The 19,162-nt window shown below is 46.7% G+C and overlaps 1 protein-coding gene across 5 annotated transcripts in view; it reads left to right on the top strand.

Annotated features, from left to right (window-relative positions):
* BCAR3 (BCAR3 adaptor protein, NSP family member) overlaps positions 1 to 19,162 on the top strand; it is a 116,692-nt gene that overhangs the window by 62,513 nt on the left and 35,017 nt on the right. Inside the window, exon 1 of one of the 5 annotated variants that reach the window (XM_079934115.1) lies at positions 79 to 2,308. The exons of 3 other annotated variants lie outside the window; for them this stretch is intronic. In XM_079934115.1, the coding sequence (XP_079790241.1) occupies positions 2,225 to 2,308 (84 nt within the window). In that variant the 5' untranslated portion in view covers positions 79 to 2,224. Of the gene's footprint in view, positions 1 to 78; positions 2,309 to 15,709; positions 18,987 to 19,162 lie in introns of those variants that run through there. One more of the 5 variants, XM_079934116.1, reaches the window with a different exon arrangement.

The raw sequence follows: 19,162 nt of genomic DNA, 5'->3' as shown, positions 1-19,162 counted from the left end.
GGGCTTTTCTCTCCAGTTGCGGCGGTTGGGGGCTACTCTTTGTTGTCGTGCGCGGGCTTCTCATTGCGGTGGCTTCTCTTGTCGCGGAGCACAGGCTCTAGGCACGTGGGCTTCAGTAGTTGTGGCACGCGGGCTCAGTAGTTGTAGCTCTCAGGCTCTAAAGCACAGGCTCAGTAGTTGTGGCGCAGGGGCTTAGCTGCTCCATAGCGTGTGAGATCTTCCTGGACCAGGGCTCGAACCCGTGTCCCCTGCATTGGCAGGCGGATTCTTAACCACTGTGCCACCAGGGAAGTCCCGGGAGTTTCTTATTCTGACAGAGCTTGTCACTTCCTGTCAAAGGGGAACAACAGGTGCAAACTGGGGCCCTTACCTGGTGGCTATTGGCCTGATTGATGAGTCATCCCCATAAAACTCCTGGGGCCGTGGGCCCTGGCTGCTCACGTGGACTTACTCTTTGAACCCCATCTAATGGAAATGAGGGCAAACAGAGAAAATGCTTCCTCATGGGTCCAGTTCATGGACCTTGGGGGACAGTCTTGACCCACCAACTGGACCATCTCCAAGGGCCCCTCCAGCTCAAAAACCCCGTGAATTCTACCACCCGTGGTGCTTGCTTCCAAGGTCTCAGGTAGACTTCCCAGGACCCAGGGCTGCACATCTGGGCCCCAGAATCATGGGGGGTGGGGAGCCAGTTGAGGAAGCAGAAAGGAAGTCAGCCTCCCTGGTTGTTCCTGTGACGACAGGCCCTTTGTAGCTCCATCCCCACGTTAGAGGTGTTTATTAGGCTGAGCCTCTGCCCCTTGAGGTGAGTGTGAGATCTACCGCTCTCCAGAGCCTTCATTTAAGCACAGAAGCCACACACTAGGCATTGAACAAACAGTTCTCTATTTTTACAGGCTGACTTGACCTAGTCCAAAGGCCGAGGCCTCCTGAGGATTTGACACTAATCCTGTTGGATATTTCTCATACCTCCCTCATGCCTCATCTGGTGTTGTTCCTTTCTGGACTGAATAGGTTCTGTTTCTTCCTCATTACAAGTTTCTGCCTGTGTGAAGTTTTAGAAAGCTTCAGGACACATTCCATTTTTGAGTGGCCGAAGCCGCAGAAAGTTAATATTTGGAACGGTAGGAGAGGAAGCGCTACAGGCAGAAACCTGGGTTTGATTAAAAATTAAAAAAAAAAAAACACAGAATTGTTGAGAATCCACCCTGACTGGAATGAAAGAAGAAAAGCAATTCCTTTTCCCTAAGGTGTCGGGAGGCTCTTGGTAGGGGTAAAGGTCTCTTAGCACTGGAGGATCGCTTGGTGGCGCTTGGTGGCGTTGGACGTGAGGTTCGCGCGCTGGATCTGGGTTAGGCGGGATGGGCAATTACAGTGAAGCGTCTAAAGTGAAGGAGGAGAGTGGGACAAACAGTTGGGTCAAAAGAGGGTACGTAGCCTGTCCCCCATCCTCCCAACAGGCTGCACAGCCAGGTGTGGACAGCCGCCGCTCAGGGTGTTAGCTGACAGACTTGCTAATTAAACACCTAAGGGCAACAGTGCTTTGCCAATAGTGATGGCTATGCCAACGTTATCAGCTGCAAACTGGCTGCCAGGAGCATCCTAATTAAAAATAAACAGTTCTGGGGGTGGCTGAGAGAGTGGGATGGGGATCCTGCCCAGGTTTCTCGGGACTTCTAGGATTGCTCCTAGGGGAAAGTCACACCCAGTTCGCCTTTGGGTCCTTTTCTCAAAGGAGCCTCTGTCTCATCACAAGGTGGTGTGATGTGTGCTTCTTGAACTCCTAGGTGCTGGGGCGACAAGCAAACAGACAGAGCCTCTAGGAGCAGATTGCCTGGTGACTTCAGCCCTGGGGAGGAAAGGTTGCCTGGGGGGATGATGATTTCTGCTGGGTCTCTAAATTGAGGGGACAGCTAAAGCCCAAAGCCTCTTCTAAAAGAGGTTAGAATTTCAACAGAAAGTGAGTCTGGTCACATGAGGATTTCTGGCACTGTGTGCATGGCAGGCTGGACACCCGCCTGCCAGAATTGAGCGAGTGGATCGTATTGGCTTCAGCGGAGAGGGAAAGTCCCAGCCCGGCCGGGGAGAAGGAGCCTCTCACTCCCCTGCGGCCCGCGGGCTGGAGCAGCACAGCTGCTGCAGCGGGACTGGAGCTCTCACGCCTCAAGCCCCCTCTCCTTTAACCCTAAAGAAAGTGTGTGGTCCAGGAACTGAAGACTGAAAGATGCCTAAGGAATGCAATGCTTTCCACGCCCTCTCGGCTGCTCTGTGCTGCTTCTATCACCGCAAGTCTTTCCTTGGAGTAAAGGTAGGTGTGAGATAAGGTACATCTAAAATTCTTTGGGGGGGCCTTGAAAGCACTAGAAAAGTTTGCAGCCGCTGGCTGTAAAAACAGACGTGCTGACTTTGACGTATGGATCTTCATGAGCCCCTAGTGGTATGTCTCCTCTGGAAGCAGAATCGGGACACACAGAAGGGAGCTCCTTGTCTGTGCTTTAGGATGAAGCTCTGTTTTTAAGAGACTTTCAGTTTCCTTGGGCTGAAATTTTATACCAAGGTAGCTCAATACTATTTTTCTTTTCTCTCTCTCCCTCTCTCTCCCTCTCTCTTTCTCTCCCTCTCTCTCTCTCTCTCTCTCCCCCCTTGTTTGTAATGAAGGCTGAGCCCCTCTCTCCACTTACCCTGCTGTTCCATTATGTCAGTAACGTATATAAGTACAGAACCCACCAAATATCTCCTTTCAAATTGCAGTCACGTTCCAAAACGTTTCCGTATTCAGAACTGTCTTTTTTCTTTTTTAATTTAAAGAATGCTCCCATTCTTAACCTTTGTTACAAGACATCAATACCAAAGGTAATATGTCAATACACTATTTATTTTGATGAAAATATTCAAAGAACCTCATTTGACTAAATCAAGACGAAGCCTCTGTTCTGTGGCCCACCTGTGACAACAACTAAGAATTCCATTTAGTATACGCTGTCACTGATCTGGGGGCTTGTCTGCCTTGGAAAAATCCTGTCGGCCCCAGCATGACTAAGGACCTCATTTATTCATGGGAAATAGGAATCAGAAAGCTCTCAAGGAATTCTTCCCACCCTGACAGCAGAGCTCCCTCTCCTAAGGGACTGACTTATTTGGTGCCATTGAAAAAGCTACAACAGGAAAATTTCATAGGAGACCCTGTTACAGGGAGAAAGAGCCCTTTGTAGAAAAATAGACAGTGAATATGAAGAGGAGAGGCTTCTTCTAATTTTACTGCCCTTTTGGAGCGTTCAGAATAGCTTTCTAACCATTCCGCCAAGTTCATTTTTGTCTCTTTGTCAAGGAATTTGGAGGAGAGTGAGTAATCGTAGGTTAAGAGTGTTTCCTCCCTGATTTAAGAGCCCCTTTCTAACCTGGAGCCCAGTGGGGTGACGTGAGGAGCATGTGGTTTCTGGCCTAAATATGGATCGTTCTAGAGTGGGGCAGATGAAGTCATGCCATTAACAGTATTTTAAAGCTGTCGGAGATAGACGGGGAGGTCCCGAAGGGAATCATGCCCTGCAGGGACTGGCAGTAGATGTACACTCTAATAGAAGTCCTCGCATAAGCCAACTTCTGCTAATTCAGAAGAGTGCAACTCACCATTTGGTATCTGAGGAAACAGCCCATAAATATCTGGGTCTGAGTGATGAGATCTGTTTTGAGACCACTGCGCCTCTGCAGTTATTTTCTCCAGGGCCTGCACAGAAAGGCCACAGTAACACATGGGGTTGGTCTGAACTAACCATCCTTCGGCCTCCCCACCACGGCCACTCTTGGTGGTTGACCATCGGTGGAAACACCCTCCTTCCCACCTGGGCTTCCTATCCCACCCTAGTATGTTGCATCTTCATAGCACAGAGAGAGGACCTGACCTGCTCACTCACCAGAACCTGAAGCCTTCCAACCCAGCTCAGGCTTTCCCTCTGACTCTTGGACTATGTTTCCCTGTCTTGTTTTGCTTAGTTACCTGGGAAAGAAAACGTACCTGTGCTCAAATCCCTCATCCTGCCAGTGTTGCCCCAGTGGTAACGCTGCATCACTTTATTGACTCCCACTTTAATTAGGGGTTTCAGGTCTTGCTGCCCATAATTAGTTTCTGTTGCAATTAGAGTTTCAAAATTAAATTGGGATTGATTGCCTGATAGCAAAGCGGAAATAGAGCTCCAATTCCTGACCATGATGCTACTTCCCTTGGCAGGAATTTCTCATACCAAAAATAACACTGTGGTAGCCATGGTAACTTTCCATTTGGTCTAATCCATATCATCTCTGGAGAAAGTACAATGTTATTAATAGTGTTTGTTGTATGGGAAGAAAACTAAAAATATAAAAGCTCCTTCATTACATAGGGGACCAATCACACAGGCGCTTTCAGGGAATAAGATCTCATTTGCAGAGATTCTGCAGAATTTAGTATGTGTTTAAGGGCCTTGTGTGGACTTGAATACAAAGGCCCTGGAAAAGAATTAATTGGGAGGCTAAGAATGGAGAGGAGGTCAAGGATATGCAGTCATTGTTGGTCCTCACGAGTTGAGGCCATGTCAAGGGTCACGATTTTAACATCCCAGAAGCGTTCACACAAGGCACTCATTTCACAAAAGACCTCTGGATCTCGAGTAAGAAAAGGAAAGGACATTTTGCTTACAGCCAATGGAAAAGAGTCTGTCATGAAGATATTCCAGATCCACGACGTTAGTGGGGATGTTTGAAAATCCCTGAATGGCAAATGTCGTAGCCTTTCCGTGTGTGAGAACTTTGTTAGGTGGGGGGGGGGGTGGGGTGATTTAATGACTGAGGCAGGTTCCTGCCTTTGAAGGACTTCCCACAAGACCATTAGTCCATAGTGCCATTTCGTTACATTTGCAAAAGGCTTTCCAATGTCTGAGGTTCCTTCACAAGTTGTCTCCCTGGGGTCTCAAGACAAGCTGAAATCAGGCAGGACAGTAGTTTACTCCTTCTCCACAGAGGAGAAGCCGAGGCTTAGAGAAGCTCCCTGCTCCGGAATCATTTAGTGGGGAACCAGGAGTAGAAATCAAATTTTGTGGCCTCAAGCCAAGTGTCCTTTCTCCGATACCATAGTAAGACCAGTGAACATTGACAAGATGATTCTGTCCCTACTAATACTTCAGTTAACAGTTCAGCTGGGAAAGCATAGTGCGAACCTCAGCTTTCAGGAAAGACTTCAGGGAGGACGCAGCACTGGTTTTCATAGACTAGGTCGCCTTCCTGCAGCAGTGGCAGGGCCACCTTCCGGTTCCTAGAGAACTGCAGAAGGAATTTAGGAGAAGCACAATAGATCCCATTTCTGGAACTGGCCATGGGGACAAACGCCCACTTCTCTGGCCCCTCGAGTCCCTGATTCTCCTTGTGTGTGGGCAGGGGCACCGGAGCTGAAACTTGCTGCCTCATCAGTGGCTACTCCTGATGAAGGTGGGTGTGATTGTGTCAGGAAACTTCAGGGGAACCAAAGAGACTGGAGTTACCTTGCAAGTGCAGAATAGCCACCTTTCTGAAAGAGCACCAACAAGGAGGTTGGAGTAGGGAGTTGGTGGATAAATGAATCAGTAAGTCTTGGCTAACCAGTCACTAAGTCCAGCGGCACTGGTCTTGTCAACGAGAAGTCGTTGTTAGAAGGCAGTGGGTTTTAAGCATTTACATTCTCGTACAGAGGTGTGACTGTCTTTGCAGCCACAAAGTGCCCTATGGTGGGAAGAGCTTACATCGTGCGGTTGCTATCGTTGTGTTTTGTTTTGCTTTAAATCATTTCCCTTGCCCCTGGAAAAAGTATTTGGAGCCTCTCTAATGCACATTATAGCCTGAGGTGTCTCATCTGCCCATGCGTGGAGGGTTGGGCCCTCAGAACTTGATTTCATTGGAAACTACCTTTCTGTGTTGGAGTGTCATGTAATAGAGTGAAAGTCCTGCTCATTTTCCCTGTGGCCCATCCCTTGGTCTGTCTGCTGTTGTGACAGGTTGGTTACTGGTGATACACCCTGGTGTTGACAGTGGCTTAAGTTGCCTTTGTCATGGGGCTGATGCATCGCCAGCACAAGCTGCGCAAGGTGGAAAAAGCCACAGGGGAAATGTCTTTCGAAGTGACTCAGCCCCTCCTTGTGGCAGTTAGTAGTTGCTCACTTATTTCTCCTGCTCTCCAAAAAAAAAAAAAAAAAAAGGCCTAGCACAGTTTTTTAAAAGAAACCTAAATGCATTCCATTGGCATCTGGGGGCCACGGGGATCTGGTTTCAGCATCGGGGAAGGACGTGCCTGACAGGGGCTGGATCCCAGTGCCCCCTTCACCACAGACCCCGGAGCTTGGATCCTGGCTGAGACCTTGTTTTTGTTGGAGAGTCGTGGGTGGGAAGCAGAAACGAGACTGGGATCCTGGGAAAATTCTGTTAGCGGGTCAGCACCTCCAGGACCGCAGAGAGATGGAGCTGTGCCAAACACTGGAAAGGATGCTGGTGAGTCATTGGGGTGTGTGCGCCACAACGGTCGTCACGCACCCACGTGTGAGAGGGCAGCAGTACACGGAGGACCCTGACCTCTGTCGCTGGGTTTAAAGATGCCTTCAGAGACAGAGCTGAGGCCTTTTACCTGATGCACATTTTGGACGTCCCCAGGGCAGCAGAGGAGACTCAGGCTGTCCTGGTGGGGGAGAGGAGGAGAGGAGTGCCTCCTGGGGTTGGACATCACTGCAGCATCTCTGTCCTCATCTGGATTTTCAGTGCATGTCCATAGCCCCGGGAGCTACTATTGGAATCTGGCTCTGGCCACGAGAATGTCATGGCCTATTTTTCTATCTTATGAAAGAGCTATGATCAGTCTTTTAGTGTGTATGGAGAACTCTCCCCAGTGTCCACTCTAATACGTGTGTGCTTTTACAAAAGCAGGTATACAGAGAGAACCAACAAGCTAGAATCCTAGATTCTTTAATTCTAGTAAGATGGGATTTGAGGGACCAGCGAGCCAGTCTCCCACTCAGAATTCATCTACTCATTCCCCGCCCCCACCCCCATGCCCAGCATGTGTATCAAAGGCCTGTGGGTGCTGGGGAGACAGAGTGAAAGTTTTTGTCCTAAAGGAGCAATTCCGTATCCGGCTGGGGAGATGGGCACGCAGGCAGCTCTCTCCAAGGTACCACGGAGAGGTACCACGTGGTGGTGCAAAGGCAGGGAGAATACACAGCACAGTGCGAGGTGCTGGGCAGAGGTATTAACCCATTTCTGGGTCAGGGAACTTCCCCGAGCAGGTAACACTGGGCAACTCCTAAAGGAGCCGTAGGTTGAAGAGGCCCTGGGGAGAAAAAGGGCATCACACATGGGACTTCAGGCTGAAGTTGAGCAGCAGAAGGAGATGAGATCCGAGAGGTGGTCGGTGCACAGACGGCACAGGGCAGCGGGGAGCCAGCACGCAGTTCGGATGGGAGTGGGGGAGGGTTTGGGGTTGGCCCCTTGTGTGCAGGATGCGTTTGAGGAGCGTCACCAGCGTCTCCCCTAACTCATGCCAACGTCCTTGAAGCCTCCCGTCCTCTCTGCTTGTCCCTGCTCAGCTCACTCGTATTTTCCTCTCTCCATCTTCTCTTTAAGCCTGTTTTTAACACTCATAATAAGATCCTGTTTCTTACTCCACAGCAACAGTTCAGACCATCAGGCCCGATACTTTTTTATTTATTTATTTATTATTTTTTTGTTTGAGGTACGCAGGCCTCTCACTGCTGTGGCCTCTCCCGTTGCGGAGCACAGGCTCCAGACGCGCAGGCTCAGCGGCCATGGCTCACGGGCCCAGCCGCTCCGCGGCATGTGGGATCTTCCCGGATCCGGGCATAAATCCGCGTCCCTTGCATCGGCAGGCGGACCCTCAACCACTGCGCCACCAGGGAAGCCCCAGGCCCAATACTTTTCCATCCGCACCCCTGCCCCCACGAGCTACAGCTCTACCTGTGTCCATATCCATGACCCTCTCTTCCTTCCTGCAGCCTCTGAGGATGAAATGTCCCTCTCCCTGACCAAGCCCAGCCCTGCCACCTGTGCCCGTGACCACCCTCCTCCCCAAAGACTCCTCAGGCACCTTCAGGTTGTCCCTCTCTACCAGCACTTTCCTCTTAGCTTAGACATGCTTCAGTCTTCCCCATTCTAAAAATAATCATCATATCCATGTCTTCCTTCCTGGTCCCTGACTTCCTCCATCCCCAAAGCTGGTTAACACAGACTCTGCTTCCTCACTTCCCATTGGCCACTCAGTCCCCTTGACCTGATCAGCGACCTGTCCTCGCAAAGTCCTGTGGCTGCCATCCAATTCTGATGCTATTAGAACTCTCTGCTGCACTTGGCACTGTTGGCCATCCTTTCCTGGAAGTCTCCTCTCAACCTCTAGGACACTGAACTCTACTTGTTTCTCTTAGATCCTGCCCAACCCATCCTGCTGTGTTGTTATAGACTGAATGTTTGTGTCCCCCCAAAATTCATGTTGAAATCCTAACCTCGAATGCGTTGATGTTAACAGGTAGGCCCTTTGGGAGGTGATTAGGTCATGAGGGTGGAGCCCTGGTGAATGGAATTAGTGCCCTTATAAAGGGGATCCCAGAGAGCTCTCTTTTCCCTTCCACCATGTGAGGACATGGCAAGAACATGGCCATCTATAAACTAGAGAGCAAGCTCTCAATAGACACTGAATCTGCCGGTGCCTTGATCTTAGACTTCCCAGCCTCCAGAAACTGTGAGAAATAAATGTTTGTTGTTTAAGCCACCCAGTCTATCGTATTTTTCTTATAGTAGCTTAAATGGACTAAGACACCTGTCTTCAGCTTCTCTTTCTAGCCTGCCTCTTAAAAAAGCCAGTGTCTTCTAGCCCTCTTCTCATATTCCCTCTATAACCCATCCCTTACGTGGCATTTGAGACAGCATACGCCCTCTACACTGAGGATTCTCAAGCCCTTCTCTATAGCACCTTGATCCCATGGCCTCGTGAGCCACTCCATCTGGATGGCCCACAGGTACCTCAGGCTCTACATCTTCTTCCATAAACTTGCTCCCCGCTCATGCTTCTGTACTGGAAGTTGATGGCTCAGTCATCTTCCAGGAGCTCCCATGTCTTTTCCCCCTATTCATCTTCCATGTCTAATCAGTTATGTCTTCATGATTTTACTCCTAAACTGTTCTCTCATCCACCCTTTCCTCCTGTCTCTCCCACCAGTACTGTACTACTTCAGGCCTCATTATCTATTACTGCTTAAAATTCTGCAGTAACTTCCTAACTGGTCATCTGGCCCTAAATCTTCATAGGAGGTCATTTTATTACCCTTCTTTTTGACATTTCTAGAGATGGGAGGTGTACTGTACCCTAAAGGCAATACAGTCCCACTTTTGAAAACTCTAAATTGCTAGAAAGTTCCTCCTAGTATTGAGTCAAAATCTGTACCTTGCAATGTCCACCTTATTCTTAAGTTAAATGAGTATAATAACCCTTCAGATACATGTTTTTCCCTTCCATAATATGACCATGTCTATTTGAGGCCAAATTAGTTGGTATGAGTAGACACCTAGGAATAAGACAGGAGGGAGTTGAACCAAGAATATCTGACCTGCCATCTTGGGACGAGAACATCCCAAACCTTCATATATGTCAACACAGCCCTCATGTTCCCCAGGTCTTTCCCGTAAACATGTCTGGTTCTTCATATACTTTGGGAGACTTGGATTCTAGTTTTCAGGCAATCCTTTACTGCATAGGTCTGAGCAAGTCACGAAAATTCAGGGCCTTGGTCATGTTTTCTCTTGTGAGATATAAATATTCTTGCTACTTATTTAATTCCAGGGACATCATATGATTCATGAGATCTGAGTTGTGTTGTATTAGGTATCTTGTCCCTCTACGTCCAGCTGCTGCTTTCCTGATCCTGTCCGTGACATCTAACGTGGTGTTTGTGTGTTTTTAAAAAAAAACTTGTTTAGATGAATTATGTGGGTGTCAAGAACTTTGAACTCCTCTGGGAGAAATATATGCCTTTAAAGTGGCATGTGTGTGAGGTGTATATTGGAAGCAGTGAAGTCGATGCTTGGCCAGAACCCATTTTGTGATGAGTCATTTCGTTTTACTGAAAACCTACTCCGTACTTAGCTCTGATCTATAATGCACTTTCTGAGACAGTTGTTAGTCACGTACTGTTTTGCAAAGAGAGGATTTGGAAAGTCATTTATTCCACCCGCACACTGAAGGGCTTTCTGAATCTTTGGATTTTCCTCCACGTGTTTGGCATATCTCGTTTTTCCTTCCAATTACATCTCCTAGTGTCTTTCAATCACAATGCATTTTGTTTATTCAGTAATGCCTCATGCATTTGAGGTGAATTTAAGGAAAGGATAGAATTGGGGTTTTGGGTGGTTTTTTGTTTTTGAAAAGGATAGTATTTAAATTAAGTTGATTTTTATTTTCTGATATTCTGAAGAGGAAATAGGGAATCCATTTTGGTGAGCAGCTGTGTTCCACATCACTCATAATTTGAATTAAATGTTGAATTAACAAGCTTGAGTTACCAATGGTAAAGATTTCTGGTTTGGCTCTCTTTGTGTTCTGAAATTTGGTCAGCTGGTCTTCAAACCCTTATCCTGGGTCTGCCTTAGCCAGGGCAGTCTCTGTTTTTTCATTCGCCGTAGATGTTAACAAAACACTACTCTTACTGAATGGAATCTCACTGCCAGATGGAGCGATTAATATTTCACTTGCGTTGTCTTATTTAGCTTGTGTGTGTGTGAGAGAGACGTGTTATCGGAAGTCACTTGAGGACACAGTTAAAGGGAGCAAAGCAGTTTAGAGGAGGTTTTCATCGGTCGAACTGGTACTTGGCTTTTATTTGAAGCCCTTCATTTCACTGACCCAATAAAGGATTAAGTGCAACCAGCGACCTTCAGCCTTCATCGTAAGTGTGGCACATCCAACTTCTCACTGGGAAGAATCAGAATACAGGGCTGCCTCATGGGGGTGATTTAGATGTCTGCTTCAGGAAGTCACCACCTACATTTGATCTGGAGGGGAGGGTACCCGCCATAGCTTTCAGCAGGGCAGGATGTTAACAAACGGCTTGTTGAAAATCTTATCGTGTTTCAGTTTATCTATTACCAGAGAAAGGTGAGACCCCCTTGGAGTTGAGCACTGAGTGAGCCCCTGGGTAATGCTTTGTCAAAAGGGGAAGAAACATGATGGACAAACCCACTGGGGCCAGGGGAGGGAGGGGGAGGGGAGGAGAGCTTATGGTGTAATGAGTGCATTCAGCAAGTTCTTTCACATGTGAGTAACCTTTGTGAAGGAAAAACGCTATTCTTGGTGTTGGATGTGCTACATTCTGTCACACTTAGAATTCTTCCTGCAGTTTTCAGACCGAAATCGGTCTCCTTCAGTGAAAAATAATTTTCAGTCCCTTGGTGTTTCATCAAAATAAAATTGAACTTCAAAAGCAATAGCTTCATGATCTAGCAGGATGGGAGGGTGGGGGAAGATCTTGCCCAGAGAATGATTGTGGATGAAAGGCAACAGGAGTTTAACATCAAAGGGAGCCGTGGGTCCCAATCAGAATGATTCTAATGTAATTAGTTTGGAACGGAGGATTAAGTTACTGCTGCCTGCTTAGAGAGTGCGCTGCGTTAAGGCTCCAGTCTGCACAAATTAAAGTTAGTCTTTTTTCATTTACACATATGGAAAGCAGAATTTTAATGCGAATTTCACAGAACCTTGATCAGCACGGAGTTCCACAGATATCCTCTTCATGTTTCTTATTCATGGTTTCTGAGCCTCTTTTAATAAGCATTTGATAAGGTTTGATAATGAATAAAATGAAATCTCTTGGACTTGGGCTCTCTGGGGGGGTTGATGGCATTTTCCTATCTGTGCTAGTGTCTGACGGCCCCTGTATCATCATTTGTCTGTGAAAAGGAAAATCACACAAAGTAAAAAAATGAAGCATCTTAATTTAACAGCAAATTGCAAATCAGTTTTTAATGGCACTGGAGTGAGAATCTGATGTAAAGTGTGATAAATTACTCAGGTTTAATTATAAAATGGTAAAATGGCATCAAAACCCATCTGTAGAATCTTTGCTGAAAATGAGATTCTTTCTAGGATTTAGAAAAGAGGAATTTATATCTTCAAGGAACTTAAACGTTAGCAGCAAATTAATTGAAGTGTTTCAGAATGCTGAAACTTATTGAAATTTTATGAAATCTCTTTGCTACTGAGTCCTTTCTCAGAAGGAGCCAAAGGCCCTCACTGACCTCAAAGAAGATAAACACTGAGAACTTCAGCAAAACAACTTGTGATTTATTACTGTTCACTCCCTTCGGATGTCTCGTCTCCTCAAAGAGGCTCTGTAGCCCATGTCAGGCCATGGAATATTTCTTACTCATGTCTGCATCTCCCCTCAGGTCTAGCCTAGGAGGCCGAGCGGCACAGCAGGCACTTGGTAAGTCCTTGAGTTTAATCAAAGGCACAGTGTTCCAGTGACTATCAAGCTCTTGATTTAAAACTGATTACCTGGGACTTCCCTGGTGGTCCAGTGGTTAAGCATCCTCCTTCCAATGCAGGGGACATAGGTTCGATCCCTGGTCGGGGAACTTAAGGACCCACACGCCGCGGGGCAACTAAGTCCGGCCACCGTAACCACTGAGCCTGCGTGCTCTGGAGCCCGCGAGCCACAGCGAAAGATCCTGCGTGCCGCAACTGAGACCGGACGCAACCAAAAATTAAAAAAAAAAAACAAAACTAACTACCTGATTGTTTCTGCAGAACTTTGGCCAACAGGGTGAAGTACTGTGTGGGTTAGGAAGCTGCCTCCAAAGACTGCGTCACTGAGCTTTAATCTCAGGATGGAAAGGAGCAGGCTCAGAGGCAAGGGGCCCAAGTGAGACCAGAGGTCCCCATTTGTCAAGAGCCCAACACCTAACAGGCAGAGAGCCTCTGGGACAGCTCAGGGCCTTTCCCCGCTGGCCCACAGAGTACCTTGTGTGAATTAGAATTAGGCACCCTTTCCTCAAGACGCTCTATTGCCACCTGCCAGGCGGCTGTGGTATACAAATTTTCAATGGCTGTTTACGAAGGGCCCCTCCTTAGATATAATGTCCCTCTGTTGTACGCATCCCAGAGCCAATGGCCAGGCCACGGTGTGGCCACCCCCCACTGCTCTGGGCCAGGCTGAAATGCCCAACTGCCCATGCCGCCATTTGCTTTTGTCTACCAAATAGGAGATATAAAATTTGAATTTGACATTTTTTCTCTTTGGACTTTCAGTTACAAATTAATTCTTTACTTAGGTAAAGACTTTGACTTTAATCACAGTTATTAGCATGAGAAACTATATTTGTCTAGCCTAGCACCCCAGTGGGAAAAGTTGGATTAGTAAATTCAAGCCTTTCTTCACTTATCTTTGGATTATAATAAAATATTTTTAGGCAAGCCATAAAGCCAGCGAGTGTCAGTCAAAGGTGGCGCAGAACCCAATATACGAATAGTTTCATTTCAAGGCCTTAGGATTGCCACAAATGCCATCCCCTTTCATTCTATTCTACCTCAGATTAAAACAGTTGAAGGTTTGTACTAGAAATTGTTGGGCCTGAAACTGGTGGAGAAGTGGATTCTTGTTTTTCAGCCTGTGGTCAGGGTTAAGAGTGGCAGAAGTAATTGGGATTTATTCATTCTGTGGCTTCGTGATCAATTTATGCAGGTTTTCAACAGTAAAAATACCACTTGGATCTCTGAAAGCCCTTGATATACTTTGGAATTTGGTCATCAACTGGTCCACTGCTTAAAATTCAGCACAAGGCAGTGTTTCAAAGGGTCTGAGTTTCTGAAATCCCCAAAGAATCTCATTTTTAGGCGGGTTTACTTGTAAGCCAACCCTAGATGCTAAGAGGCTTGGTGAGGCTTAGAATACTCCTGTAATGGGGATCAAAAGCGTGCGTTTTCCAGGGTGGAGGAGCTCCACCTCTTCAGGTGTTTACAGCATTCGTTAGGGTTCGAGATGGCACGGCTGTCACGTCATCACATGTCTCGCTGGAGTTCAGTGGATCTGAGATGAGGGTCTTTCCGGACTCTGGCGTTGCCCTGGCCACCCGGGGGCAGTTCACAGCGGACTCAGAGGGGTTTCCCATCGGCTCCTCAGAGGACATGGTCTTTGCTGAGAAATTAGACCAATTTTACATGCAGTCGGACTTACAATTTTGTTTGTGATCGTAATTTCTGGATGAGATTTATGGGAAAATATGACCTGTGGAGTTGTTTGGTGCAACCCGATGAGTGGCCTGGACTTTTGTGGACCTCTCCCTCAGTTGAGTAAAGCGGCCTAGGGCAGAAGAGAGAAGCTTTTGTCTGAGAGCCTGATAGCTTTCTGGGTGTTGTGGCCCGACACTCTGAACTAGGACAGAATAGCCCAGAAGCTTGCTCCCTCCCTTCCTCTTTTCTTGCACACATTCCCATCCTCCTTTTTTTATTTCAAGCAAGTTAATTCCCAACCTTGGTCATAGAATGAATGACTAGAAAATCATCCCAACCTTAAAAATTCAACAAAAAAACATATTGATGACTAAGCCTCCAAGGCCCTGAAGGACACATCATCTCTGTACCAGGACGTCTCAGCCCTCGGGCCAAACACACAACTTTCTTACACTCTCATGCTGCCACTCTGTCCTGTGTGCTGTGGACGTGTGGCCGGCTGGAGTAACCACGTGTGCATGTTAGTACTGAGACGCGTGCCGCCGAAGCAAAGTGCTTTCTTACGGGTGCTCAGTGACGCGTCACCCTGCACAGGTGGAACCGTTTAGTGCTGCTCAAAACCCCAGCAACTATTGACCTGGAACTGAAATAAACAGAATAAACATACCTACGCCTAAGTAGAAATTGGTAGTTCCAACTTCTAGCTTTTTTTATTCCATCAGAACTATTGATAAATTCTCAAAAACCAAATATCTCTCAAACCTTCTGATGGGTTGTATAATTCGTTTTTAAAGAAAGCTCTTTAGTGAAGTAACTTTCTATTTTTTAGCTAAGAAGCATCTTTAGAGGGTTCAAATTCTACGTTGTTCCACATGAGCATCTACCGTGTGCCAGGCACTGTGCCAGTTCCTTTTTTTTTTTTAATTCCAGGGGCATCAGGTCAGGTAGTCCTGTGACGTGGGCGCTATTACTCCCAGGTGCAGACAGACACAAGTTAAGAGAAGTCTAGAAAGGTGGTCAGGGTCACCTGTTCTTTTTTTTTTTCCCTTCCAGTTCTATTGAGGTATAACTGACATACAGAACTGTTAAATTTAAAGTGTACAGCATAACGATTTGACGTCCATACGTCATGAAATGATTGCAATAAGTTTAGTGAACATCAACTCCTGTAGATAGAAAATTAGAGAAATAGAAAAAATATATTGTTTTCCTTGTGATGAGAACTCTAGGATTTACTCTCTTAACACCTTTCATATGTAATGTGCAGTAGAGGTAAGTATATTGATCATGTTGTACGTTACATCCCTAGGACTTATTTATCTTATAACTGGACGTTTGTGCCTTTTGACTCCTTCATCCAATTCCCCCTCCCCCCCCACGTCTGGTAACCACAAATCTGATCTCTTTTTCTATGAGTTTGTTTGTTTGTGAAGTATAATTGACCTACAACACTCTGTTAATTCCTGTTATGTAACATAGTGATTTGATACTTCTCTACATTCATGATGATTACCATAAGTTTGGGTACCATCTGTCACCATACAAAGATACTACATAATTATTGACTGTATTCCCCACACTGTACATTTCACCCCCTGACTCATTTATTTTGCAGCTGGAAGTTTGTACCTCTTAATCTTCCTCACCTATTTCTCTCATCCCCCAACCCCACTCCCTTCTGGCAACCACCTGTTTGTTCTCTGTATCTGTGAGTCCGTTTCTGTTTTGTTATGTTTGTTCCTTGTTTTGTTTTTTAGATTCTACATATAAGTGAAATCATACAGTATTTGTCTTTTTTTTGTCTGACTTATCTCACTTAGCATGATACCCCCTCTAGGTCCATCCATGTTGTGTCAAATGGCAAGATTTCATTCTCTTTTATGGCTGAGTAACATTCCATTGTGTATATATGCCAGATCTTTTTTATCCATTCATCTATTGATGGGCACTAAGGTTGCTTCCGTATCTTGACTATTGTAAATAATACTGCTGTGAACATAGTGGTGCATATATTTTTTCTAATCAGTGTTTTAGTTTTCTTCAGATAAATACCCAGGAGTGGAATTGCTGGATCACATGGTAGTTCTATTTTAAATTTTTTGAGGAATCTCCATACTGTTTTCCACAGCATCTGTACTCATTTACATTTCCACCAACAGTGCATGAGGATTCCCTTTTCTTCACATCCTCACCAACACTTATTATTTGTTGTCTTTTTAATAATAGCCATTCTGACAGGTGTGAGGTGATATCTCATTGTGGTTTTGAGTTGCATTTCCCTGATGATTTGTGATGTTGAGCATCTTTTCACGTACCTGTTGGCCATCTGTAGGTCTTCTTCAGAAAAATGTTTATCTAGATCCTCTGCCCATTTTTTAAAATCAGGTTGTTTGGTCTTTCGCTCTTGAGGTATATGAGTTCTCTGTATATTTTGGATATTAGCGCCTTATCAGGTATATCTTCTCTTCAATAGGCAGCCTTTTCATTTTGTTGATGGTTTCCATCATTGTGCAAAGCCTTGTAGTTTGATGTAGTCCCATTTGTTTATTTTTGCTTTTGTTTCCCTTGCCTGAGGAGACATATCCAAAAATATGTTACGAAGACCGATGTCTAGGAATGTACTGCCTATGTTTTCTTCTAGAAGTTTTATGGTTTCAGGTGTCCCATGTAAGTCTTTAATCCATTTGAGTTTATTTTTGTATATGGCATGAGAAAGTAGTCCAGTTTGATTCTTTTGCATATAGCTGTCCAGTTTTCCCAACACCATTTACTGATGAGGTTGTCTTTCCTCCATTGTATATTCTTGCCTCTTGGTCATAGATTAATTGCCCACACAAGGGTAGGTTCATTTCTGGGCTCTCTATTCTGTTCCATTGACCTATGACTCTGTTTTTTGTCACCTGTTCTTGACCAACCTCCAAACTCTTTCTTTTTCTCCCCACCCAGTGGCAAGGAAGCTGCCACACGGAGGGTGAAATGGCAAGCATGGTTCCAGTCAGTAGGTGTTTACTGGGTACCTGCTGCGTGCTAGCCACCAGGCTCTGGGAGCCCAAAGCAAGTAAGCCATGGCCTCTGCCCTCAAGGAGCTCATGCCTGGCAGACTGCATTGCCCCCACTGTGTGCAGTGTGTTAGTGGATTCCCTGCCCCCTTTGATAAAATCAGACTAATTCAGCATGGCCTTCAAGGCCCTGCCTGCCTCATCCAACTCCCCTCTGGCCTCTCCCCATCCCCCAGCTTGGGCTCCAGCCAGGATACACAGTGGCATCTGCAGGTGGGTCACTGTCTCTGGACCATGAGAGAAGGCATGGAGGAGGGACATAAGGGACTGTGTGTCCATGAAGCTGTGGAAGGTCCTATGACCAGGGCCCTGTGTCAGTGTGCCTCAGAAAGGGAGCTCAGGGCCAGATGGAGAAGGGCATCTCCTGCCTTTGGGTTTTATGTGTAGGATACTGTGAGCCGTTTGGAACATGTGGACCCTTTAAATAAAGTCCACAAAACTTTAATGCCCCAAATCTGCTGACTCATGGACCCCACTCATGGACCCACTGCATAATGGCAGTACCCTTGCCCATCTCCCCCATCCATCAAGCCTCTGCCACTTATTTCTGGGGACCCACAAAGTTGCCTCACATAGGCATCCACAGCCTTCTCGTGACCTGTGCCTCCTGGCAAATTCAGACCCGGGTCCCTGTACGAGGTGTCCGTATATAGCAAGAGCGGTGCATCAGCTCACCAGGCTTCAAGGAATGTAATGTGTCCAAAGCTCAGGGATCTGGGAGGAGAGGGCGATGGGGGTCTGTGTCCCTTACGGGCCAGGTCTGAGCCCTGGGAGAGCGAAAACCAGACATAAGAAGCCGATCCATTTTGGGGGAGGAGGGGCTAGAAGAGACTCTGGATCTCAGGTCAGCCCCAGCTGGGGCACCCCTTGACTAAAGTCTCTGAGGATATGATGAGCTGTGGCTTTGTAGGTGGTGGGTTGCAGCACTAGACATGGGGGTAGGGAAATTATCAGGAGGATATTGTGAAAGTTCAGGGAGAACAGGACATGATGACCTCCACGGGGATTAGAATGGGCCTTGGTGAGAGGTATAATCAGGAATTTCTTGATCCGTGGAAGCCAGTTCTGAGGGTTCTAGTTTGAGTAATGAGGGCAGTGGAGGTGCCAATGACTGGGAAAGGAGAAGAGCAGGCTTTGCAGAAAAGATGAGTTCCATTTATCCATATCGGCATCTGAGCTCTGAAGTGGATTCTGGTAAATATCCCTACCACAGCAGCAACCCTAAAAGGCTGGAGGTGGGGATTTGGCCATCATCAGCACATTTCAAAAGACTCTGAACTGGCCTCGTGCCGCTAACCCCAGCCCCATCCAGTCCCTTCTGCTCACCGCAGCCAGAAGCATCTTTTTTTTGTACCTGTTGCCTTCCCGGGCAGAAAGTGTCAATGGCCTTCAGCGTCTGGAGTGTGAAGGTCTAACCTCTCAGTCTACAGTGCCCCTCTGTCTGATCTGTCTGATCTCTGCCTTCCTGGGTCAGGACTTCTCTGGTCACAAGTGACAGGAGTCCAGCACAAACTAACTGAGGTATCAGGGGAGTTTGCCAGTTAACATGATCAGCTGGGGTTAGGGATGTGTGTGCCGCTCGGACCCTTCCACCTCCTCCTTCTCTTCTCTTTGCACAGTGACTTCATTCTCTCAGCCCAGTCGGGTCAACATAAGGTGAAGCAACCTCCGTTCTTCCAGTCTCATGACGTTTTCACAAGCAGGTAGGGTGTCCTTCACTCAGTTCCCTTAGAAAGATCCCAGGAAGAAATTTGGTGAGGCCAGCTTGGGTCAGGGACTTAGCCAGGCCAGCCAGCAATGTCCAGGGAGGTAGGTTTGAACCACATACTTAGAGAAAAGATGGAGCTCTCCTGGGGAGAGAAATCGGGTGCTTGGGGTG

The sequence above is a fragment of the Stenella coeruleoalba genome (genome assembly GCF_951394435.1).
Source record: "Stenella coeruleoalba genome assembly, chromosome: 1".
NCBI classification, from domain to species: domain Eukaryota; kingdom Metazoa; phylum Chordata; class Mammalia; order Artiodactyla; family Delphinidae; genus Stenella; species Stenella coeruleoalba.
This window is presented reverse-complemented; position numbering and strand designations above follow the sequence as displayed.